At 38.9% G+C, this 26,282-nt stretch overlaps 1 protein-coding gene across 1 annotated transcript in view; it reads left to right on the top strand.

The window, feature by feature from the left end:
• asic1c (acid-sensing (proton-gated) ion channel 1c) overlaps positions 1-25,654 on the top strand; it is a gene marked incomplete at its 3' end in the record, with an annotated part of 70,268 nt that extends 44,614 nt beyond the window's left edge. Inside the window, exons 3-10 of the mRNA XM_079447666.1 lie at positions 18,707-18,857; positions 19,703-19,830; positions 21,140-21,290; positions 21,882-21,938; positions 22,067-22,220; positions 25,135-25,226; positions 25,323-25,402; positions 25,496-25,654. Of these exons, the coding sequence (XP_079303792.1) occupies positions 18,707-18,857; positions 19,703-19,830; positions 21,140-21,290; positions 21,882-21,938; positions 22,067-22,220; positions 25,135-25,226; positions 25,323-25,402; positions 25,496-25,654 (972 nt within the window). The remainder of the gene's footprint in view (positions 1-18,706; positions 18,858-19,702; positions 19,831-21,139; positions 21,291-21,881; positions 21,939-22,066; positions 22,221-25,134; positions 25,227-25,322; positions 25,403-25,495) is intronic.
• Between the last annotated feature and the right edge of the window lie 628 nt (positions 25,655-26,282).

Raw genomic sequence — 26,282 nt, 5'->3', positions numbered from 1 at the left:
CCAAGTTGATAATTTTCCGGTGTTCAATTCTGTCTTTGTATGCGTGACATATGCAAATGCAATACCGTACGGTGTCAAAGGGAACGTAGTGGCATGGAAAGGTTATACACTGCTTGAAAAAATTAAAGTAACACTTTGAAAACGCATCAGATCTCAATGGGGACAAATATCATACTGGATATACTGATATGGACTGGGTTATGTGTTAGGAACGAAAGGATGCCACATCGCTAAATGGAAATTAAAATGATCAACCTACAGAGGGCTGAATTGAAAGACACCCTGAAAATAAAAGTAAGAAATTGATGCATAAGGCTAGTCTGTTTTGCTGAAATTTGAGCAACTCAAAATGGTACTTGTTTGTATGGCTAACCTTCTGGCAATGGCACAAATTGACGTGCCATCATGGAGGAGTTGGACTGGCTGTGTAACCTCTGTAGGGTCCAGGGATCACACACTGACCCTAGCCAAATGCAAAACCAGTGAAAATCAGTCAGAGAAGATGAGTAAAGGACAAAATGTCAATGGCCTCCACCTGTAAAACCATTCCTGTTTTGGGGTCGTCTCGGTGTTGCCCGTCTAGTTCACCTGTTGTTTATTTCAATAACACTACAGCAGCTGAAACTGAATAACAACCCGTCTGCTACCTAACTGACCAGATCAATATCCCAGAACTGGACTGACACTATACTCTACTCTAAACAATTAAAGGAACACTTTAATCAGTGTATATAGTTTTTATATTAAAAATATAGTTCACTTTTTTATATTATTCCATTACACTGCTCTTTGTTTATTGTTTATATAATACATTTGCATACATATAACATATTTTATATAATTGATGCAATATAGTTAATACATTTAATTATTATTTTTACATAAATAGTTTATATAATTTACATAAGATTTCCATATTAATGCAATATAGTTAATTATTTTTATTGTATATGTTTTATATTTTGCAGAAATGTTTTTAAAAATGTTTTTATATAATACATTTACATTTATCTACAATATGTTTATATTAATGCAATATAGATCATTTGTATTAAGATTTTTGTTTAAGTTTTTCTCTTTTTACATGCATTTATACATTTACCTTTATATTAAATATTTTTAATATTAATGGAATATAGGTAATTTTGTATTAATATATTACACATTTACATGTATTTCTTTATGCCCCACAAGATTTGCCAGTATTAGAACTAGGGGTGTCACAACATAATGGTTTTGACAATAACTGGGAAATTAAAAACCGTGTTTATTGAGTAATTCAGAGATGGTAGTTTTGCACTAAAGGGTTACAAACTCTCTTTCTGTCAAACTACATTTATTGGCCAAAAAAGAGAAAACCCAAAATAACATAATTAAAAATGAAATTGGTCCTTAGCATTAGTTATTGTAATTTCTGTAAAAATCCGATCAGGATGATATTGTTATCATAAATTCTGACCTTGATTATCGTACAGTGAAAATGTGATGTTGTGAAAGCCCTAACTGAGATTATTTCACGAATCCTTTAATCCGAGTGAAATGGGTTAAATCATAAAAGAAAAATACAAGTTAAAGATCAATGCCTGTCAACCGCTGCCTCCAGAGTTTCAATTGATCACTCTCATTTAAAATTGAAGTTTTCCAGGTGCACTTCAGTACCCGCATGCTAAATTGTCAGAGAGTTTCTTTTATTAATACGACATCTCACTGGATGATTATGAGGGATTCCTTTTGTTGCAGGCCCAAAATAGCATCACATTGTATTATGATGGAGATAAACAGCATCGTGAGACAAAGCAGACCGCTGAAGTCACCAGCTCCCACTACTAAACCGAGCAGGTTTTTCTGCAGACACTGTTTTCATACCACATTTTTCTTTCCGAAAAGCAAACAAAGCTTGAAATGATATTAACAGTATGACCTTGGTCTCGTATTACCTTCCATTGCACAAATCTTCTATTTCCAATAACCCTGTAACAGATCTACATCAAATACCCCTCGAGCATCACTTCAGGATTCTGTTACCACTTCAGTGTAAACCGAGATTTTCCCAAAAGATGCATTAAGGGGTTCACGTGCCCTTTTGCACGCCTGATAAAAATGTACCTCCGGGTTCTGTCTTCAGCTTATCCTTTGATTTACAGTAATGTTTAATGCCTGCGGTTTGAAACTCTTCACGCACCAGTAAGTGCTTTAGGTAGAACTGCTTTTAAAATATCTATAATTAATTTAGATTGCGATGAATGCTCCTGGATCGAACATTTGGCCATTACGTTCTCTCGCCTAATACCATTTCATTTGTGTCTCGTGTAACCTGCGATGGTTACAGCACCCTGTAATGTGAGAGGAAAGGGCGAATCAGCATCTGTGATGCTATTTCATATTAATTCCAGAAGGCTCAGCCGCAGTCTGTCTGATTCAATAGACACGAGCCTAATAGCCATTTCTTGAGCAATGTTATTGCATTGGCCTATTGAACATTTGTCATGATGTTGCCTTACGTTCTGGCAGACACTGAAATGTAATGTTATGCCGACCTCCCAGCTTGCCAATACAAACACGAGCATGTTACATTAAAAGATTGTTCAGGGTTCGATACGAGTTTTGCTCTATCGACAGCTTCTTTGATCTACAAAACAAACAAAAATGATGGACTTGCAGTGGAGGTCTACAGGGCGAGACATTTGCACGCTAGTAAATTTGAAAGTACATACGGTTTGGTGTGGCCACAAGACATAAACATTATACATTACATTTTTGTTTGTTTTTTCTATAAATCAGTGGGTTATTGGCTGCAAATATTAGAACGATAAAAAAGTATTGAATCAATTAAATTAATTAAAAAGTGCAGTGTTTCCAGAAAAACTCAATTGTGTGACATCAGAGGTTTCGTAAAGGACACGGATGTATATTGTGACAAAAAATGTTATTAGTGAAGGGACCGTGTGCAATATTTGACATAGATGTTTCTATTTGATTACACAACAAGGCACGTCAAATTAAAGGGTGCCTGTATGAATTTTGAAAAGACAAATACAGAAATCATATCATTTTAATTTAACCTTTAATTTTACTTTATACATAAGAAAGCTCTTATTTCTGTGTTTTATTTCCCACTACAAACGTCTTAATTTAGTGTCATTAAAAGTATTTATGAACATTTCAAACAGCTCTGTTTCCATGTTTCTTGAACGTTGCATAATCTCTTGGGAAGTGTCGTTGGCATGATGACTATTGACGCGTCTCGCGGACATCAGAGTTGATCCATCTGCCCTGAGTTACAGGTCTCATGTCCAACTTCAAGTGCCGTTCCAGATGTATTTCAAGTAGTAGGTGTGATAAACCCAGTTTCGAGGTGTCTGGAGCTTACTTACAGTAATTTGTTACAGAATTATGTTTTATTCAAAATGTATAGGAGGAGCACATGCAGATAACTAACCCGGTTGGCTTTCCATCACTAATCTCACAACTAACCCGGTTGGCTTTCCATCACTAATCTCACACCTAACCCGGTTGGCTTTCCATCACTAATCTCACACCTAACCCGTCTTGCTTTCCATCACTAATCTCACAACTAACCTGGCTTGCTTTCCATCACTAATCTCACAACTAACCCAGTTGGCTTTCCATCACTAATCTCACAACTAACCCAGTTGGCTTTCCATCACTAATCTCACAACTAACCCAGTTGGCTTTCCATCACTAATCTCACAACTAACCCAGTTGGCTTTCCATCACTAATCTCACAACTAACCCAGCAGGCTTTATCATCACTAATCTCACAACTAACCCGGTTGGCTTTCCATCACTAATCTCACAACTAACCCGGCTTGCTTTCCATCACTAATCTCACAACTAACCCGGCTTGCTTTCCATCACTAATCTCACAACTAACCCGTCTTGCTTTCCATCACTAATCTCACAACTAACCCGGCTTGGCTTTCCATCACTAATCTCACAACTAACCCGGCTTGCTTTCCATCACTAATCTCACAACTAACCCGGCTTGGCTTTCCATCACTAATCTCACAACTAACCCAGCAGGCTTTATCATCACTAATCTCACAACTAACCCAGCAGGCTTTATCATCACTAATCTCACAACTAACCCAGTTGGCTTTCCATCACTAATCTCACAACTAACCCGGTTGGCTTTCCATCACTAATCTCACAACTAACCCGGCTTGCTTTCCATCACTAATCTCACAACTAACCCGGCTTGCTTTCCATCACTAATCTCACAACTAACCCGTCTTGCTTTCCATCACTAATCTCACAACTAACCCGGCTTGGCTTTCCATCACTAATCTCACAACTAACCCGGCTTGCTTTCCATCACTAATCTCACAACTAACCCGGCTTGGCTTTCCATCACTAATCTCACAACTAACCCAGCAGGCTTTATCATCACTAATCTCACAACTAACCCAGCAGGCTTTATCATCACTAATCTCACAACTAACCCGGCTTGGCTTTCCATCACTAATCTCACAACTAACCCGGCTTGCTTTCCATCACTAATCTCACAACTAACCCGGCTTGCTTTCCATCACTAATCTCACAACTAACCCGGCTTGCTTTCCATCACTAATCTCACCAATCGTCTTTTAGAAGCCTCACCCGCATTCTCTACATTTCGCCCCAACTCCTCACCATCAGCCTATTTTTACCGCAGTATAATGGGGGGAATGACCTGAGTCCGGGCACACACCGGACCCGGGGCCCTCTCCCCGGACAAGGGGCAGGCGCTTAAGTTCAAAGGAACCACCGAGCACTCTCCCCGGGACAGCACACCAAATACGCATAATATCCGTCCCCCATCTGTAGTTCATATATGTGAGGCGTGCCCGTGAACCGAGTGTTCTCTGATTGTGTTTTACACAGAACAATGTTGTATTACATGTAAATGATGCTTCAACCAGCACTTCACGTAGGGTTTAACACGTGGGTTCTTAAAAAGTAATGATTGTCTCCCCAGAAAGAGTTGGACTGTAATGACATTTCATGTTGTTATAATGATGATCACGCTACTGCGACATCACAGTTCCCGCTGTATTCTTGGCTGTTTTTCTGAATAACTCAACCACCTAAAGGTCCAAGTATCGCTGTTTAATGACAGCTGTACGTCACACTATTCATCAAACCACAAGAAATCTACATACACATTATAAGATGATGTTTTAAAACAAAGTCCTACTTTTAGACTAGTTTGTTCACAGGTCTGATTCGTGCTACAGAAGGAAGGCCTTCAGGGGTTTGAGAAAACAGCATCTGTTATTTACTGATACAGACACACGGTGTTGTGGAAATACATGAACACCCAGACATCCATGTCACTCATTTCATTCCTCTGCCAGGTCCGTCCCGGGTCATTTATTTCGTGCCTTTTTAAGCATTTGTAACCAAAGAGAATGCGTTCAGTTTTGTTTTTCATTGTGATGTTTTCTGTTTTTATCAGACCTTTGAGCTTTCAGGAGGCTTCCACACTTTATCTTCTGCTCAAGTAATGACCACAGTTTAGTTTTTGACTCACGAAATGAGGGAGAGCGTGGCCACAAGAGGGCTCTCTTATCTAAAAGATGACATCTGTTAGTAAATCCATGTGGTTGTATATTCGGACAGAGAATGCTCGTTGGGGCTAAATCAGAAAGGCCTAGGAAAATTGTGATTTGAGATTATTCGCTGGTCTTCAAAATCTCCTAGCTGGGCTGGCACAAAACCAGACCACCCTGACCGACATTAAGTCAAAGTGATAAAACAGATAAAACCAACAAATCACCTTAAGATATTTATTGCTTTGATAGCATTTGATTATATTTTCCTGTAGTTAAAGCTGCAATCCAGACCTGCTGTGTAAAATCATCTGATAAAGGTTTTACATATATTGTTATTCAACATCAAACAGACATCTTCGAGATGTTTGTGACGCCTGACCGGAAACGTCTCGGAGACGAATTGCAGATGGATAAATAATCAAAACATAGATCTTGCAAATGTAAATGCAGACATACAAAAGATGTCTCGGAGATGTATGCGTGTTTAACATTTGTCTCTAGACTGCTTGAAAGCATAGAGACGTCTGTATTTACATCTGCAAGACGTGTTTTCTGATTGTCTGAGACGTATACTGTCAGATATCATGTAGCCACATTTTAAATCTATGTCAAGACAGATGTTTATACACAGCAGGTGTTTTCTAGATCTCATCTTACATGCGTACCTGTGCCATCCGGGTTGGCATTTCTGTTTGGAAGTAAAAAAAGCAGGTTACTTCTCTTTGGTTAATGTAAAATGACGTCAAACTGACTTTTCCAGCTATATCGATATAGCTCTCATTATTCATTAATGTGAATGAGACTAAGGTAAGAGACTCTTGATTTTTAATGTACTTTCTCAACTGATCTTTATTTCCTCTTAACCAAAAAACGTTACGGATCGCAGCTTAAAGCAGGATAAAATCTTTCCCTTCTCGTTGGAGTCCCAGATAAATCTCTCTCTAGGCAGATACAAAAATCAATAGTTGCAACAAAACCATTTTTGTTGAGTTTCATTGTAAATAGAGAGATTCAGTTCTATGATCCCGGCAGACCTGCTTTAAGACCCGCGCTCTGAATCTTAAAGAGACAACTGTACAAGCGGATGATTTGTCCTTGCTCGTGTATTGAATGTGAATTGCAGTTGCTTTTGCCTGAACACAGACACGCTTGAATAGTTAAGAGAGGATGGAAATAATAAGAATGGAATGGAAATTTCATCTACAGTATATGGCACGGAAGTCAAGGCATGAATAACTCCAATCTGCCTTGAAGCATCCATCAAACAACTCGTGTCTCTTATACGCATGCACTGGTTTGAACGTCAATACATTTTGCAGGTCAAACACTAAAAGATCACGTTTAAGGTGTGTGAGAAGTTACCCTGGTTTGCCCTTCAGTCGTGTTCGTCCCGATTTACAGTTTTCAACACAACACCGCAAACTCACGAACAACTGCATGCACGGAAATAGCTTCAGTTTTCTCTTGAGATACACCAACGGCACTTATTGCTACATTCGCGCTCATTTTAATTCTGTTTTCATATGAGCGCTTGGGCACTTGTTTTATTGAATAAAACCCAATCTGCATTTTCCTCGGGTGCTTTAATGCAATTACGCAGAACTGGCATACTTCCTTGGAGTCATTAGCAGAATCTACCCTGAGAAAATGCATTTCATTGAGGCACAAATGAAGACTGTAAGTCAACTGCGCTCTATAAGTGTAGATCATGTGGCTTTTATTATATAACACTGTGATTAAAGCTTGGATCGGTGCTTGTTCATTACAGTAGCTGTCGTGAACCGTACACTTGTACAGATGATTTGAACATTGATTTGTCACGTAATGTGTTTCAGTATGTAAACAAATTATTTGAGTTCAGCAATATTCCTTCTGTAATCGCACAACACTATGATCAACATCAGCAATAATGCAATAAATGTCTGCATTTTAAAGCAATATATTTAATAATTATATACAACTATAATGGAGCAGAAACTGCACTGTCCGTACTTGTTCTCTTTGAGACCTTCAGTATAAGTGGCCACAAAAAAATGAGGTTATACTTCTACAATATGGGCTTGAAACGCCCCATTAGATTGTTAAACCTTCAAAATATAAAGTGTAATGTACGTACGTACATACATACTGTATATATACAGATAGATCGAATTTAGATGGATACCCTTTTAAAATAATTTTCAGTTTTTCTGAAGTTACTATTTTTCGGTTTCTGCTTAAGTAAAAGGATCATTTTTCTTTCATTCTTTGAACTACTAACACTATTTCTCCCAAATCTCAATTAAACATATTGTATTTATTTGCAAAACATGAAATTTAGAGAAACCAATCAAAATATGTGCTTTGTATTTTTTCAGACCTCAAATACTGCAAGTGCATATTCACTTTTAAACAACACAATTGGCAATATTTCTTCATGCATTTAGGAAAAGAATAATGCTTTTATTCAATTGTATTGTATACATTTTTTTATATTAGAGGCTTTTGCCTTTATTGTGATAAGACAGGAAAGCGTGTGATAGAGACGGGGAATGAGACGGGCATTGGACGCTCGAGACTAATGGAACTCGGGTCGGGCCGCAGGGCTATTGACCCCAACATATTGTACACATTATTTCAAAGCAGCTTTATGGAAAAAACTCTCAAAATGTTTTTCTATACAATGTTCCCAGTCTCACGGCAGTTCGTGGCATTGACACGAAATTTGGAATCTATTAATTCGTGTCAATGAGCGCAAGCATTTTTTGTCACTCCAGCACGACTGCGTGTGTATTTACATTTATATAACCTGATATCAAGAGAAGTCGTACATATTTTATGATGTGGCTAACAAACGCCTTACTTCATCCCAAACCATAAAATCACAGCCGCAAAGGCTAATTTAGCTATAAACGCAAGTTTCACGAGGTGGCAAAATGACGATAAATGGCTCTCCTAACCCCGCCCCTTAACCTGATGTGAAAATCTGAAAAGTCAAATCATAACAAAACATACCAATGAAATAGTCATTCACACGAATGAGCCACCTTGTAAAGTAGGTATGAATTTCCATCAGATTGCGTTGTAATATATTTAAACATATAATAACGTTTAATTTATAAAGCACCTTTCCCAAACTCAAGGACGCTTTACAATGACAGTGAGAAGAGACATAAAGATGATCACACAGACAAATTACACATTTGCTCCGTTACTGTAATTGTATATCACATCAGCAGTGCTAGCTGATGAACACAAATCAGTGCATGTGCCATAACACTTGTATATCCGAATATTAGTACTAACATCAAATACAACCATACCAGATTAGAAAGAAAACAGATTATGACCTGAAGTAAAGGTTAAACAGAGGTTTGGAGGTTAGTCTTAAATTCATGCAGTGTGGAAATTTTTCTTAGAGTCCGTGTATTATTAAAAGACATATGAAAGATACAGCGTATTCAAATACATTAGATTGAAAGTTGTGCTGGGTGACACAAAATAATGGGGATATCCGTGTCAAATAACACACATTTAATATATCGTTGCTGTCCAGCCAAAACATCTGGTTTGGATGGAAAAAATGTCAAAAACACTGTAGTTTTTAAATGATTAAATACGGTGTTGTTTGCAAGCATGTTTTTAAATACTTTTTAATCATTAGATGTTTGCAAAACTCTGTGACAAACCTAAAGGGTGACTAAATAATCAAATAAAAATCACTGAATATGGAGATACACAGTTTCATCTTAATAAATTTGACTTAAGAGATGTTCGTTTTCCATCACTTTTGGCCACTATTGACCGTTCATTTGACCTTGATCTCCAACCCTGTTTCCAATGTGATTTAAACTATTGTATAGAGATATATTTACTAATGAGCATTGTAAAGCAATATCTTGTTCATCTAAGATGGCAATCCGATGTATAGGGTGGTTAGGGTTGTACGATAAAACGCCTCGAGTGATATATTTGCTATCATTCATTAACCTTAAACAAGGTACTTACGGCAAAGTCTAAGTGGGCCGCAACACAAAGGCTGTAATACGCTGACACTTTTACTCGAGCACATTGTGAAATGGTCTGGATAATATAATTGGCACCTGGATTGGCAGCTCAGCCTTTTCGTGTCTTGGGAAGCCCTTAATTACATTTATAGTCCGGTGACATTTCAACACATCTCTGCTGACACTTTCTCACTTCTCCCGTACTAAAGAGTCTTATATTGAGAGGCTTTACCAGCGGCTGTTTCAGAGCCCTCCATTGGTATTCAATGGGACATCTGAACCCACCACTTTAGAAAAGCACTGCGCTCTGAAATGTTATCAAGGTTCTGGATGCATTTCTGGATGTTGATGATATAAGGACCTTTAGTTGGGTATCAGCACATTAGAATGACATTCACGTCAGCTTTGGTTTCATTTAATGGTCAATTGGTGTTAGAAAAGGAAGTTTGAGAGCTAATAAATATTTTACAGCTGGAAAGAACTTTGGCAGTCAAATGGGCATTAGATTCACACCCTGGTGACATTAAATGACCGAAAAGAAAGTTTCCACCTGGTATTGATTCAGAAATGACGAGCTCATGGGACAGCATAACCAGACAGTGTTAAGTGTTCGCCGTTTTGCTTTTGAGAGACAAATGAATCTTTGGTTCGCTCTAGATAGAGAAATATTGACTGGGACCAGAGCAACGTGGAGAGAATGAGTCCCCGCTGAGAGGTAGATCTGTGACCGGCCTGGACTGCACCACCTGTCCAAGACATAAAGTGAGTCATCTATTCCTGGACACTCCAGTAAATAAACACAGTCGTAGCGGGAATTGTTACTCGGTCGTAACACCTTCAACTTCGAGGTGGAATTAATCTGCGTCTGGTTATAAATTTGAGGTTCAGTGCTTGAATGAGCAAATACTCTGTTGTGAATGAGAAGGCTGGATGGCCGTACAGTTTGATCGTGAGGATAAAACTAAAGATGGCACTGAGTGTAGTTTAGGTCCACACAAAACGTTGCTTTTTTGTAACGGAAAATTAAACGTATACACTCTTAAAATGCTGGTTCGTTTCATCCTACGGTTAGGTAACATACTATATGGACAAACCCAAACAATGGTTTAAATAAATCTGTGAAATGTCTATGTTCCCACCATGGGATGAAACAACCAAAGGTTTTTAGAGTGAGTACCTAGTGTTTTCTATACAGACTTTATTCAAAAGCCTTCCTCTGAAAGACTCAAAATCAAGTGGCGGTTGAAAGGGTCGTTTCTTTGATCAATATTGTCTTCATTCTGACCAATGTAAAGTGTGAATGCATTTCTGAGCTTTTGTAGAGCCCTCCAGAATGCCCTTGTGTTGTTCATGACGTCATTGACTATTAACTTGATTCCATCCACTGTTACATTTTTAATGGACTTCATGCAGAGAAATACAACGGAAGATTATAATGTCAGTCGAGCCTGAAATTAACTTTTTTATACACCATACAGTATTTATGGGGGATTCCCATCAGGAAGGCGAGGAAGTTGACCAAATCAATAACAACCATAAATAATATTACAGCATAATACACAGATTTGATGTGGCTGTGTATGGATTAGATTTTGCAAAAATACATTGGTATCAAAGAGCATAACTCGATAAAAAAAAGGGTAGGTTGTACAAACATCAACAACATGTAATAAGAAATCTTAAAATGATGTACAATAATATGAATATTTTTATATCAATCAAACTGCAGTCTGTTTGTTTTGATTTAATCCATAGCTAAAAAAATATAGCTAACTTACACAATAAAACACATTATTTTTAATGAGTTATCTAATTTTGGAACCAAACTCTTAATTTGTTAACTCGCTCTCATGTCATTTCAAATAGTTTTTTCAGCGAAACACAAGAGAAGATATTCTGAAGAATGTTGGTAACCAAACAACACTCATTGGCTTCCATTGTATGCACACAAAACCACTCAGACATTTCTCAAAATTAGGGCCATCACCGCTAATGCGTTAAATACAAAATATTTAAAGCGGCCATAACTCAGACAGTTTCTGCATATCTCATGTTAATCTTGAGTAATTATAGAATAGTATCGTACCCTTCATTCTTTAGTTTGATCACATTTATAAAAGACAGATACAGACAGCAAAAACACAGACATCAGTTTAACTTACCGCGTGCGGTTCATGTCCGGCATCTTTAAGCGCTGGGACCGCTATCAGTTTCAAACAATCTTCAAATCCAGCGTTATATCCACCGTTTAAATAACATTCATCACTCAAATGCAGTGAACAGACAAACACAGCTGAACTTTGAGAATGTAGTGATCGCTCTCTCTCTCGCATTAGATGTGGGGCTGTTGCATTAACTGCTTGGACTAGTCTTAGATGTTAGTCATGTAATTGTTTTCTTTAAGACTGGTCATAACTTCTTTAAATCAGTCACATAAAAAGGTAGATTTCATTGAAATATGAAAAGTAATACTGATTAGTCCTAACTAATTCTAGTCTGTGAGAATAGCTGTCAAAATGGCGTCTTAACTTAGCGGCTAAGTTAATGCAACTGGGTCTTGCTTATAGCGGCAGCTCTTAAAGGGGCCGCGCTCTTAAACATGCTGCTGACACCGTCACTAATGTTAATCAGAGAACAAAAGAAAAGAAGAAATCAATGGGATTTTGCAGCTATAATAAGGATTCTTCTGTATTTCTGTAAATACTGTAAAGTGTTTGAGAACTTTGTTTATTTTCTGTATATTTCCTACCTGTTAGAAATAAATGCATTTATTTAATAAAGACATCTGTTGCAAAGCCAACAATATTAGAATCTTGGCTTTCATTCCTAAAGTGATGCCGTTCTACATTAATTTGTGAAATTATTAGAATGTAAAAGTATTTTTAAAAACATAAATGCTGTGTGTGATAAGTACACCTTTTAATCGATTGACATGAACGAGTTAACAAAAATGTCACTTTAGTTGTGCGATTAATCGCAGTTAATCAGACGAAAAGGGTGCGATTAATCGAGATTAAAAAATGTAATCTATTGACAGCCCTACTGAGTCATATGTTTTGAAGATGAGAGAGAATAAATAATGAGTTTTTATTTCTGGGTGAACTATGTCTTTAATGACGGCAGCACTTGAACTGCCATAAACCTTATGCCCCATATATCCCAGCATGCTTTGAGTTTCACAGAGCATCTTCAGCAAGAGCAAGACGCTCTGACCTTCTGTACAAGTCAGATAATGTTCTTTCTCAAATATAATACTCTGTGATCAAGATATAGTACAATTGTCAGCAATGTATTGCTTATTCATATCATATATATCATATTGTATATTTCTATTCAGATTTTTATAAAAAAGTGTTTTATATGATCTCTATTTAACTATTTTGTGTGTGTGTGTGTGTTCAGTGTTTTGTGTTAATTCTATAAGCTACTGGATGCCTAAATTTCCCTTTGGGATAAATAAAGTCTCAATGCAAATTGTGAAAAGCGCTATATAAATAAAATTGAATTGAAATTGAATGTCTGATCCCATTTGAAATGGGTCATCTCTGATGATTTATTATCATCAGCATATGTACGACATAAAGATTATTTGTCTAAGTGTAAAATAAACTGAGAAATCCCAAAGAGCCAATAAGATGAAAACATTATAAAGAAAAGGCAGGCTGCCTGATAAATGACATGGAGTCTGATCACGCCTTCGGGAATCTCTTGTGAGCTTCTTGTATTGCAGGATATTATTCTTCTGTGTTAATACAAAAAGTACATCAAAATCCTTGGGTTTCTCAATTCAAGACGGCAAGAAGCAGGAAAAATGGATATTTGTGCCTGCTGCAAATCCATCGACAGAATAATTTGAGAGGACGGGGAGGGGCCGGGCTCTCTCGCACAAAGGGAAATGCAACAAGAATCTGCAGGCGGCTTCACACAGTTCTGTACAAAAATATGAAGCTGAGGAAAAGACGAGCGGCGAAAGATCAGTCTTGAAAAACTAAATCTCACTTGTCCGAAAGACTGGAATCACAGATCAACCTGAGGATTGTAGAGAATCTACCGTATGCTGGGATTTGCGTTTAGATGTTTTTGTTGGATCCAGAGCTTGGTAACGTACGAATCCTTTTTCCTTCATTTTATGGTCTGTGCATGGCAACGGTAAAGTGGAATTTGAATTCAAGCGTTTTTCACCAGACCTCGTTATATTCATGATGCATTTTAAAACTTCGTAGTCAACGTCGAAAGTCATTTAACAAGTACGGAGATGTCAACGTCCAATCAGGAGCCAATAAACAAAGACTCTCTGATGGATGATGCCATGCAACCTGACAGCCAGAAAAATCTCAAGATGACTTTAAACCGCAGCATTACCGACATCACAACATCATTTGTTCTCAAAACAAAAGTCCACGGGTTGAAACACGCTTTCTCGCCCCACAAATCCAGAATCCAGAGATTGCTTTGGCTTCTGGCCCTCTTTGTTTGCTTCGGGCTGCTCTTCACCTGGTCGTGGAATCGAATCTTGTATCTCCTCTCGTACCCGGCCGTCACCAAAATCTACATGGTTTGGTCTCGCAGCATGACTTTTCCAGCCGTCACGTTCTGCAACCAGAACCTCTTTCGGGTGTCCAGGCTCACCAAAGCCGACCTCTACTATAGCGGCTACTGGATGGACATCATGCACTCGAACCACACGCTCAACCGCCAGAGCGTTTCCATGCTGAAGCACAGCCGACATAAAGAAAGACTGTTGCATCTTCTTGACTTCTCCAACTTCACCCCGACTCCCAACGTCCAGCTCAACACCTCAGAGATGATTTACAGGCTGGGGCATCAGTTAGAGGACATGCTGCTGGAATGCAAGTTTCGGGGTGAAAAATGCACCTCCAGGAACTTCACCCCCGTATGTAAACATGCATGAATGAGTTTCTCAAGATTAGTCTGGCATTGAGATTCATTAGAGCAATTACTCACAGAAATGAATGAGGATACCTGAATGAGCCGAGGGCTTTTGTGTCTGTTGTGTAACAATGCCCACAGTTAGTTATTGTGTGTTTTGGGAAAAGCTCAAGTCCAGTGGGTTTAAAAGGATAAGAAAACAAGACTGAAAACATGTTGCATTTAACAGCTCAGATTCTGGCAGGAAAAAAAACCCACATTATGTAATACATCGACTATTATTATATGAAAACTAGAAATGCTTTAAATCTAACATGACAACATCATCTCTCTCCCTCTCTCTGTCTCTCTCTCCCTTGTTTATTTAATGTAGCACGTAGATATATTATATGTAGAAGAAATTATATAAGGACACAAATTAAATAACAGCGTAGAAACAATGATACCATAAAACACAAAGAAATAGATTTACAAAATAAGAATAATAGATTATGAAAGTACTGTAGCTCAGTGCTTCATAAAACTTTTCGTTGTAAGGCCCCCTTTGTGTTGAATCTATGGCCCCCCAAAATAAAAACATATGTATTTTTACAATGCTGGAACATCTATTCTTTTCTAAGCTTCTATATTTCATGAAATGCCACCAAACTGTGCCGCCCCCCTCCTGGATCTTTAGTTCTCTGGGGTCCACGGACCACTGCTGTATCTCTCTTTCGCTCTCTCTCTCTCTCTCTCTCTCTCTCTCTCTCTCTATTGAAATCAAAATACAGAACGACAAAAAAGAAATGAATAAAATAATGTCCACATGCAAAAACACAATTGAAAAGTTATACATTGATTTTTGTTGGAAGACTGTTGAAAGAAACCCTTTGTCTAAAGTCTCGCTAACATCTATTGGCACAGAAACCTCACTCTTGACAAATTTCTGGCTAGAGACGAATAAATTATTTAAAAGCGCCGGGTGCCTCGCACAGAGGTGCTTACAATCTGCCTTCATCTGAACACCTCTGCTTGATATATCTTGATCCGCTTTTTCTCCTCATCAGATGGAAAACCAATCAACATCCCTTAATCCCAAGATCCATTCGAGTATTTAAGCATCTTTGCATCGCTAACAACCACGTCGATGGGAAAGCACTCTTTAGGAAACTGTGTTTGCTTGCATATTAGAGGACATGTGCACAAAGCTGTAAATCATTACAGATGAATTATTGCCTGTGGCTTGGTGTGCTTGCTTTTAGGAGGAATAAAGTGAATTAGTTTGGAATGAAGGAGGAAGAGAGAGACGATTCTCACTATTGTGATTATACAATATGCTCATTGTTAAAGCGTGAACTTTACACAGCTTACACAGTGCCTCTATAATACCTCTTCATACTGACAACAACGGTACATTTTGGGTCCAGGCACTTTTACGTTCATTGCGATTTTGAGATAAAACATGTCATGCTTGCGTCTCTCTCTCTTTGTGATGGGAATGATGGTGATGAACAGAGATTGTGGATTTGATAGTGTCAGATTGATTAGTCTGCTGGTCCATTTAAAAAGTGAATTATGTCAATGCTTCCCAAACTGGGTATGTGAGGTGATGATGGGGATGCGCGGAGAGTAAAATAACAATCAATCATCTATCGCACCCGTCATTTCTGAAGTGATATCTTTGGTCAAATTGGCATTTTAATGCTTTCGGTTCGCTCCTTGCTGAAAAAACAATAGGAAACCATCACAGAAATTCTGATGTTTCTATTAAAATGCCATTATGAACCATTAGCTTTTCCATTAATACCAATGGATACACTGGTATGTGATGGATTCTATTGGTAGGATGGTAAATCCTTCTGGATTAATACCCAAAACACACTACAAAAAGAAGTTTTGTAATGGTTTTAATGGAAAAAGCTAATTGTTCATACTTGTATATTAATGGAAATCATTAGAATGTCTGTAATGGTTTCTTCCCCCATTAAATCCATCACATACCAGTAGACAACATTTTAGTTTTGACTAAAACCAATACAATTCCCATTATAACTATTAAATCTATTGTGATTTGGGCAGGGTTTTTGGTTCAAATTGATAGAAAAAACAATAGAAACCCAAATATATATACCATCACAAGCTATTTTCATGTTTAAGCGTATTGAGCTTCATGGGACAACACAGACGTTGTCAGAAACTGTAAACCTCATCAGTAGGGGTGTAATGATACGCTCAGCTTTTGATTCAATTTACGATTATTATTGCGTCACGATATTTGTAAAAAAAACTTTGTTTGGTTCCAAGATATTTAGTTTTTATTGTGTTGTTAAGCTGTATTTTTTGTTATTCTGGCTTAAATCAAAACAAACCAACTGCAGTTCGATTGATATTAATAGGACTGCACAAAAAAAAACATGATTTTTGAAGATTTGAAAAACCGAGATCTCATTTTGGATTCATACATACATATAAAAACATCATGATTGCTCTACGGCACATGTCTTAATGTCTTTGTTTTGCTATATGCAATACTTTTCGATATATTCAATATATCAGGCATAAAAATCTTTCAAAATAATAGCCCCACCGAGGCACAATTCTTTATAATTGAGATTCTTCATTAGGGAGCATGTTTTAAAAAAAAGGTTTTTAGAAGCTTGATGGTGCTGATGTTGAGTGACTCTGGTGTCTTTTGCCTTTTTGTTTTATTTCTGCCGTTTGTATTTAGACTTTAAATTCAGAAAAGTTGTGTTCGTGTGAAGACTGCAGTATCATGATGCACAAAACGTGTAGGTATCATAGACTTTTGTTGGTCTCAAAGCTTTCTTGTGATCATCTAAACCAGTGTGACACTAACATCTGGTTTGGCATATAAAAAATATTGTCATACGTCATGCTGCGTCAACCCACAGTTTGTGACTTTCGGCTTCCATAAAAATGAATTGAAAACCTTCATTTAAATCGCTCCAGTGGTTGTTGATATTCCTACAAACGGCTCTGTGAAAATGGATGTTTGTTTTCCTGAAGTTATTGGCAATTACTAGCATGAATAATAAACACTGATATGCGTATTATAGACACGGACAGAATGAGGAAAATAATTATGCAATTCACTTAAAATTTACTTTTTTAATACTATTGTCTGTTTAATGTAAAGACAATTATGTAAAGAATATAGTTTTTCTTACTGTGCGATAGGAATGTGAAGTCATATTTATAAATATTGACCCTTTTTGGGGGTCAATAAACCCTTTCATGCGTGATTTATGACCTCAGTTAAGATTTTTCCCATGTGTTTTTATTGCTGTTATATGGCATGAAAACCCAGATTTTTAAACACCTTTTCCTAGGAATGTCAAACGATTGCGATTAATCTCATCCAGAATAAAACTTTTAGTTTCCTACTGTGCATGTTCATTTTGGATGTATATAAGCACTATATACTATATCATTTAAATGATATATAAATGTTCATTCTTTTTTTCCTGAAATATAAGCATGCATGTGTACGTGTTTATTAATACAAAATGAGTATGCACAGTACACGGACACATTTTATGTAAACACAAACTTTTATTCTGGATGCGATTAATAATTTGATCATCATCAAATTTCTACTTTGGGACACCTGAAGAGGTGGCAGTTTGTAGAATAATGTACTCGTGTCCCTTGTGGTCGTTGATGTGCAACTATGCCATCGAAACCCATGCAAACACAAGAAATGGCATTTTGAATAGCTGTTCACTATACAGTAGTTGATGAAAGGGTCAAGGGATTGGGTTTTCTTTGTTATTTTAACGTGAAATGTTTAGTTTGATCATAAGTAAGGATCGATAAGTAATTTCATTACCATTATTAGAGCTACAGGAATGAAGCCCAAAACACATGTAGCCTCATCTCTGTGCTGACAGAGTCTCTCGTGTTGGCTGGAGTCTCCGAGTCGAGCGGAGAGCGTGAGCTCAAACAGGCCTTGTTGAAGCTCTAAAGCTAAAGCAGATCTATCCCTCATTACTGTCACAGCGGGGGTCATGAAACCATGACTGATTTCATCCCTCCGGTCAGTCTCTCGCTACATCACTGTCAAAACTCTGCCAACACCATCACAGGCAGTATTAGACTATAATAATTAGCCATTAGCTATAGAAGAAATGGAGACACTTATTTAGTCGCTTTCAGATCATTGGATATCTGTTTGCTGAATGATGTCAGTCTTTTGGCTTTCAACGGTATAGATACCGTGATCATCTTTAGATGTCTTCGTGCGTTCATGATTGTTTTTTTATGGTTTGCCCACAGATTTATACCAGATATGGGAAATGCTACACGTTTAACTCGGGTTTGGATGGAAACCCCTTACTGACGACTTTAAAAGGCGGAACTGGGAACGGACTGGAAATCATGCTGGATATTCAACAGGACGAGTACCTGCCCGTGTGGGGTGACACAGGTGAATTATAGAAGACTCATGAATGGAAAACTTTCTTAAATAAAAAATGTATGTCTTATAAATATATAACATAAAATAGAATAAGAAAGAGTTATCTTCATTGTTAGTCAATTTCTTGGCGTAACATCATAGGACACATTTATGGTTTACTTTTCGAAGAACATTTACATTACTTTGTTAAAGATACATCACTCTAGAATCGTCATATATTTTTTTTTGTACAGTTATTTTTCCGAAAATGTGCTCTGTGTGGTGTAGGATACTCGGCGATAAAATGAAAGCTGTAACGCATATACGTAGTGTAAGTTCACAGGTGTAATTGCGTTCCACTTATTTCCAAATATTATAAATATAGCAGGTATCATGGCACACATTAGCATAATTTACACACAGCGGTAAAGATAAAGCATTTAGCTTCTGAGATAACATAGTTATGTGGCTTTCCTGCCCATTTTTTAAGAGACTACACCAGGCACATTACTGCTGTGAGCTGCTGTATTTTACTGCATAATGATGAATGGGTAATAATTACAAAAGAAAACGTGACCTGGGTGTCAAAGGGCCGTTTAATCATTTGTGGATGACGGCGTACATGAGAATTGATGAAAGGGTTTAACGCCACCATATGCTACAGGACTAAATATCATATGTTTATAATAGTATATTAATCATGGGGTTTTAATGGCTCTAAAGGAGACTTTATATCCACAGGAAATGTGTATTAGCATTCTGTATGAAGTAATTATGAAGTTCATTATGATGTGATTATATTTGTGCTCCAGGCATTGGCTTGGACATCAAAACTCTCCTTGTACAGTAAATAATCCTGTTTAATGTCCTGACAGATGAAACGTCGTATGAAGCTGGCATTAAAGTTCAGATCCACAGTCAGGATGAGCCGCCCTTCATAGATCAGCTGGGGTTCGGTGTGGCTCCGGGTTTCCAAACCTTTGTTTCCTGTCAGCAGCAACTGGTACCGATGCTACACATACACCCACGTTCTCTCAAAAGTCTCTCAAAGTTATCAAAAATATTCTTGCAGTAATTTCAAAAGAGCATTTTATCAACATTTTGTCATTGCTTAACATTCTAAAAAGGTTTAAAACTTTATTCTTACATTGTTAGCAGAACAATTCAAAACATTTTCATAATTTACTGGGAACGTAAACGTACCGTCTTATCTTTTCAAATCCAGCCTATTTTCAATCTTTAAAACTAATTCACTAAATATTTTCTGAATAATTCATAAATAAAAATGCATTATTAATAACATATTTTAATTTAATAATGTACTTAATTATATTTTTAATTATTGATATCAATAAAATTCAAATTATGATATTAATTAGCATGTTAAAATATGTGTGTTTATTAATATTTAGTGAGTAATATAGGTATTATTTATTGGCACTGCTGTTGGGAATCATGGTTCTTGGTTGATAGCAAAAGCATCCGAATGTTTCAGTCTGTGACCAGAAATGTTTTATGTCTACAGGGGTGTCCCAGCATTGACAGTGATATAAAAACAGCAATGTTTATAAATATGTGTTGGTGTTTCTCTGACAGCTTAGATAGAGGTTTATTGAGTTTTAATCTATACACGGTTATTCCACGTTATTCATAAATATGTCAATCGGTTCACCAGGAAAAAACAATTGGCAGGACGTCAAAAAAAGTGTTAATGAAGCACTGTAGCTGCCTGAAGTGATCCACGGTTTCCACAGAGGCCAAAATCAATACGTCTTCATTCATTGACTCTTAGCAATAGAGCCGTTAGCAGAAATAATCAAGTCCTCGCTCGCACCGTTTTTATTTCAGTTTACTCAACCCTGATGTTCTCTCTATCCTGCTGCTTTTAAACATCATAAACCAACATTACAGCAGACTCTTTTCTTCCATTTCATTTCCTTTCATCTCTGCGAGTAAGATATGCAGAGTAATAAAGAAATCCAATCATTCGATCAAATTCAATTATTTTCAAAATGACTCTCATTATCTTGACTAAATAGATTTTAAAAATAACCAGGAGTAATTGTAACGGCCTTGAAGAATGATATTTCTTCCGGTCTATATCTCTGGTTTATTTTCCATATTTAGAGTACGTTGCTCTCTGTGACTCATTAAATGCACAACACGTTTTTCTGCTCGGTGGTTCTGTGGGTTTCTTGCATTCAGCTGATGGTCTCCTGTGTCAGTCCTTTGATTGGAACAAGATTTTTTGGCTCTGTATTATTATTGAACAGCTTTGTTCGGCCTGTACTGAATCAAACCTTGTGTTCCAGCTCCAGTACCTTCCACCTCCGTGGGGCGACTGCCGATCCGATGCCATGGATTCAGAGTACTTCTCCACATACAGCATCACGGCCTGTCGCATCGACTGCGAGACGCGTTACCTGCTGGAGAACTGTAACTGCAGGATGGTGCATATGCCAGGTGGGCATGACCACCCGTTTTCAAGAACACTAGTAATATAAGATATAAAATATGAACATTATATAGAGTATCTCTTTTGACTAGCGTTAATATATCACAAACTGGAGAATGTGCCCCCGGGGGGCCCTCAAGATGGATCCAGGGGTAGCACAGTTTTTGTGGAAGGAATTTTAATATACATTTTGTGAAATCAAACATCGGAAAAATAAGACTACCAACCAAGAGAATTCATGTTCCAGCATTGAATATTTGAATATGTTTTTGGTTTAATTGAAGAAATCAAAATTATTACTTTATTTGGGGGGGCCACAAAGCGATCCACCCTACACAACGGGGGCCTCACGATTGGAGAACCTCTGGTTCAAACAGTGTGTCTAATCCATAAAAATTCATTGACAAACTTGATAAAACAGTTCAAATTTGCTGTTAAATGGTTTTAATACATACGTATATTACTCTGCATCCTACATAAATAGTATTGATTCAAATTTTCGATTTAGTTTTTCTTCAATGTGCAGTTTTCTCAAGAGCTTTATTGATTCCAGTGTAATTCTTCTGGTTTTACTATCAATCTTTTGATGTCTCGCACAGGCACGTCTACAGTCTGCACACCGGAGCAGTACAAAGACTGTGCTGATCCAGCTTTAGGTAACAAGACGCCATTTCTTTCTTCACTACAAATGTCAAACAGTTTGTTTAACAAATGTATATTTGTAATATATTGAAAGTAAAATATCATATGATGTACATCCATAATCTCTAAACTGAATTACTAGATTTTCTGGTGGAGAAGGACAACAATTACTGCGTTTGTGAAACACCTTGCAACATGACGCGTTACGGTAAAGAGCTATCGATGGTGAGGATACCCAGCAAGGCCTCGGCCAAATATCTCGCCAAGAAGTTCAACAAAACGGAACAGTATATCTCGTAAGTTTCAGCTTTTGAAAGTATACAGTCACATGTTGAAGGTTAAAATGGTGCCAGTACAATAATACTAAAGCCATTGAAATTGTGACATAATGCACATTAACTTTTAACATCTTAACTGTTTCTACTTGAACATAAATGAGATTAAATGGAAACTGAAGTCTATATTTCTCCCGAGTCAGGAATGTGACAAACTGAGTTTAGATTTCTCTCGTCTGCAATCAAGTCACAATTATTGAAGATCTCAAATCAAATTTATTTAAATCCAGATTATTCTACCTCAACAATCTACATTCATGTCACATCTCCAGACTCTTCATTGATTTAAATAACTGTCACGTTTGTTTTGATTTCTCTTAAACAGTTTTATTTAACAGTTGATATTAAGCTGTCTGCTGGGAACGCCTTACCGAGTCTCCTGTCAGAGAGATCTTTAACTCCCACCTCCGGCAGAGCTTCAACCAGATCCCGAGGGAGGCTGGAGACATTGAGTCCGAGTGGGAGCTGTGGCCGTAAGGTCTCCGGTGCCTGTCGAGGCGGGAATCCCCGAACCCGGTGGTGGACACCGGAAGTAAGGGAAACCGTCAAGCTGAAGAAGGAGTCTTATCGGGCCTGGTTGGCTTGTGGGACTCCTGAGGCAGCTGACAGGTACCGGCAGGCCAAGCGGACTGCTGCCCGGGTGGTTGTGGAGGCAAAAACTCGGGCCTGGGAGGAGTTTGGTGAGGCCATGGAGAAGGACTATCGACTGGCCTCGAAGAGATTCTGGCAAACCGTCCGGCGCCTCAGGAGAGGGAAACAGTGCCCTACCAACGCTGTTTACAGTGGAGGTGGGAGGCTGTTGACCTCAACTGGGGATGTCGTCGGTCGGTGGAAGGAGTACTTCGAGGATCTCCTCAATCCCACCGTCACGTCCTCCATTGAGGAAGCAGAGGCTGAGGGCTCAGAGGTGGACTCGTCCATCACCCAAGCCGAAGTCACTGAGGTAGTCAAGAAACTCCTCAGTGGCAGGGCACCGGGGGTGGATGAGATTCGCCCTGAGTACCTCAAGTCTCTGGATGTTGTGGGGCTGTCTTGGCTGACACGCCTCTGCAGCATCGCGTGGCGGTCGGGGACAGTGCCTCTGGGATGGCAGACCGGGGTGGTGGTCCCTCTTTTTAAGAAGGGGGACCGGAGGGTGTGTTCCAACTACAGGGGGATCACACTTCTCAGCCTTCCCGGGAAAGTCTATGCCAGGGTACTGGAGAGGAGAATACGGCCGATAGTAGAACCTCGGATTCAGGAGGAACAGTGTGGTTTTCGTCCAGGCCGTGGAACGCTGGACCAGCTCTACACCCTCTACAGGGTGCTGGAGGGTGCATGGGAGTTTGCTCAACCAATCCACATGTGTTTTGTGGATTTGGAGAAAGCATTCGACTGTGTCCCTCGCGGCATCCTGTGGAGGGTGCTTCGGGAGTATGGGGTCTGTGGTCCTTTGCTAAGGGCTGTCAGGTCCCTGTACGACCGAAGCAGGAGCTTGGTTCGCATTGCCGGCAGTAAGTCGGACCTGTTCCCAGTGCATGTCGGACTCCGGCAGGGCTGCCCTTTGTCACCGGTTCTGTTCGTAATTTTTATGGACAGAATTTCTAGGCGCAGCCAGGGGCCGGAGGGTGTCAGGTTTGGGGACCACACGATCTCGTCTCTGCTATTTGCGGATGATGTCGTCGTGTTGGCCCCTTCAAACCAGGACCTTCAGCATGCACTGGGACGGTTTACAGCAGAGTGTGAAGCGGCTGGAATGAAAATCAGTACCTCCAAATCCGAGGCCATGGTCCTCAGTCGGAAAAGGGTGGCTTGCCCACTTCAGGTTGGTGGTGAGTTCCTTCCTCAAGTGGAGGAGTTTAAGTATCTCGGGGTCTTGTTCACGAGTGAGGGGAGGAGGGAACGGGAGATTGACAGACGGATCGGTGCAGCTTCTGCAGTAATGCGGTCGATGTACCGGTCCGTCGTGGTGAAGAAAGAGCTGAGCCGCAAGGCGAAGCTCTCAATTTACCGGTCAATCTACGTTCCTACTCTCACCTATGGTCATGAGCTTTGGGTCATGACCGAAAGGACAAGATCCCGGATACAGGCGGCTGAAATGAGCTTCCTCCGCAGGGTGGCTGGGCGATCCCTTAGAGATAGGGTGAGAAGCTCGGTCACCCGCGAGGAGCTCGGAGTAGAGCCGCTGCTCCTCCACATCGAGAGGGGTCAGCTGAGGTGGCTTGGGCATCTGTTACGGATGCCTACTGGACGCCTTCCTCGGAAGGTGTTCCGGGCCCGTCCGACCGGGAGGAGACCCCGGGGAAGACCTAGGACACGCTGGTGGGACTATGTCTCCCGGCTGGCCTGGGAACGTCTCGGTGTCCCCCCGGAAGAGCTGGAGGAAGTGTCTAGGGTGAGGGATGTCTGGGCATCTCTGCTTAGACTGCTGCCCCCGCGACCCGGTCCCGGATAAGCGGAAGAAAATGGATGGATGGATGGAGTTGATATTAAAGTCCCCGTGAATCAGAAGTTATGATCGTTTTAACGTCCGTATTCTGAGTGAAAAGGAATTTCAAATTTAGTGGGAAATTAGTGGGTGTGGCTTGCGTATTTCACTGCGATTGGATGTGTATAAACTTTTAAATGAAACTGACCGATAGTCGAAGGGGAGGAGTTAACGGATGCTCCGCCCAAGCCGCATCATTTCAGATGCATCGACATTTTAGGGCGGAAGCGCATTTTAAAGATTTTAACTGAAGATTATGAGGTTACATGAATTTTAAAAAGAAAACGAGCCACTTTGATAAGCTATTTACAATAAACGCTGGAATATTTCGTGAAAAAATGAGAATTGTCACCTTTTTATTTCACTGGGCCTTTTAACATAACGTAACATTTTCTTCTGGGTTTTCAGGGACAATATTTTAGTGCTGGATATCTTCTTTGAGGCTCTGAACTACGAGAAGATTGAACAGAAAAAAGCTTATGAAGTCGCTGGATTACTCGGTAAGATAATACAGAGATCAGAAATCCTCTGAGACTCGCTCCGATGTTAATGATTCATTATTTGTCCGGCTGTAATTGTTCTGTTTTCTCTCTCAGGTGATATTGGTGGACAGATGGGTCTGTTTATAGGAGCCAGTGTCTTGACAATACTGGAGATATTTGACTACCTGTATGAGGTACAAATCCTGATCCAAAAACTGTTTTTTGTTCTGAAATAGGCTCACAGATTTTTTCTGACAGTATATGTGGATGTTGCGCCATTTTCACAGGTTTTTAAGGACAAGGTTCTGGGTTATTTTCTGCGTAAGAGACGGCCGCATCGGAGCGCCAGTGATAATCTGGTAATTGTGCTTTCTTTGATGCCCTGCATGTGCAAAAACATGTTCATAATAAACTATATTTTCATTTCTTTATGGTTTAAGGATTGATTTTGTTCATTTGTTTCAAGTGTTTTATTTGTCTGCATTATTCCTCTGACCGCTGCATGCTTTTTTTTTCTTTGGCTCAAATTCTTGGAGACGGGAATTGTGGGAATCTTTTGATGAACACAACAGATGTGTTATGTTTGCTTTTGAACAAAGTTAGATGGGAAACTACTAGAAGCGTTAAGCATGTTTGCTTGTGACGAACCTTTAGATTCAGCGAACACAGTTTAAGAGATGACTGATGACATTGGTCTATTGTATAAGCAGCGGATGTTCAGTACATAAATGGGCTTTTCACACTAGATATTATTTAGCCTCGCTCTGGCTAAACCTAATCCTGGTTTATCACGTTCCCAGTTTCACGCTGTTCATACTTTAGTCATTTATACCACCGGGTTTCAAGATTTAACACCGTCCATTCATCAATCCAGGTTTATTTTGTTATTTGCATATTTATGATGTTAGTTTATTGAACGAATACATAATGTGACAAGCACACCGCCTGTTTTAAAGACCAGCTGGATCATCTGTGGAAATCTGCTTGGGTCTTGTGAAACTTAAAGAAAAACGTTATCAAGCCAAGTACAATATCACGTTTTTGACACTGTTGATCATTTTTGTAACTACACTC

This window comes from Barbatula barbatula (genome assembly GCF_947034865.1).
Source record: "Barbatula barbatula genome assembly, chromosome: 23".
Classification (NCBI taxonomy): Eukaryota; Metazoa; Chordata; class Actinopteri; order Cypriniformes; family Nemacheilidae; genus Barbatula; species Barbatula barbatula.
This window is presented reverse-complemented; position numbering and strand designations above follow the sequence as displayed.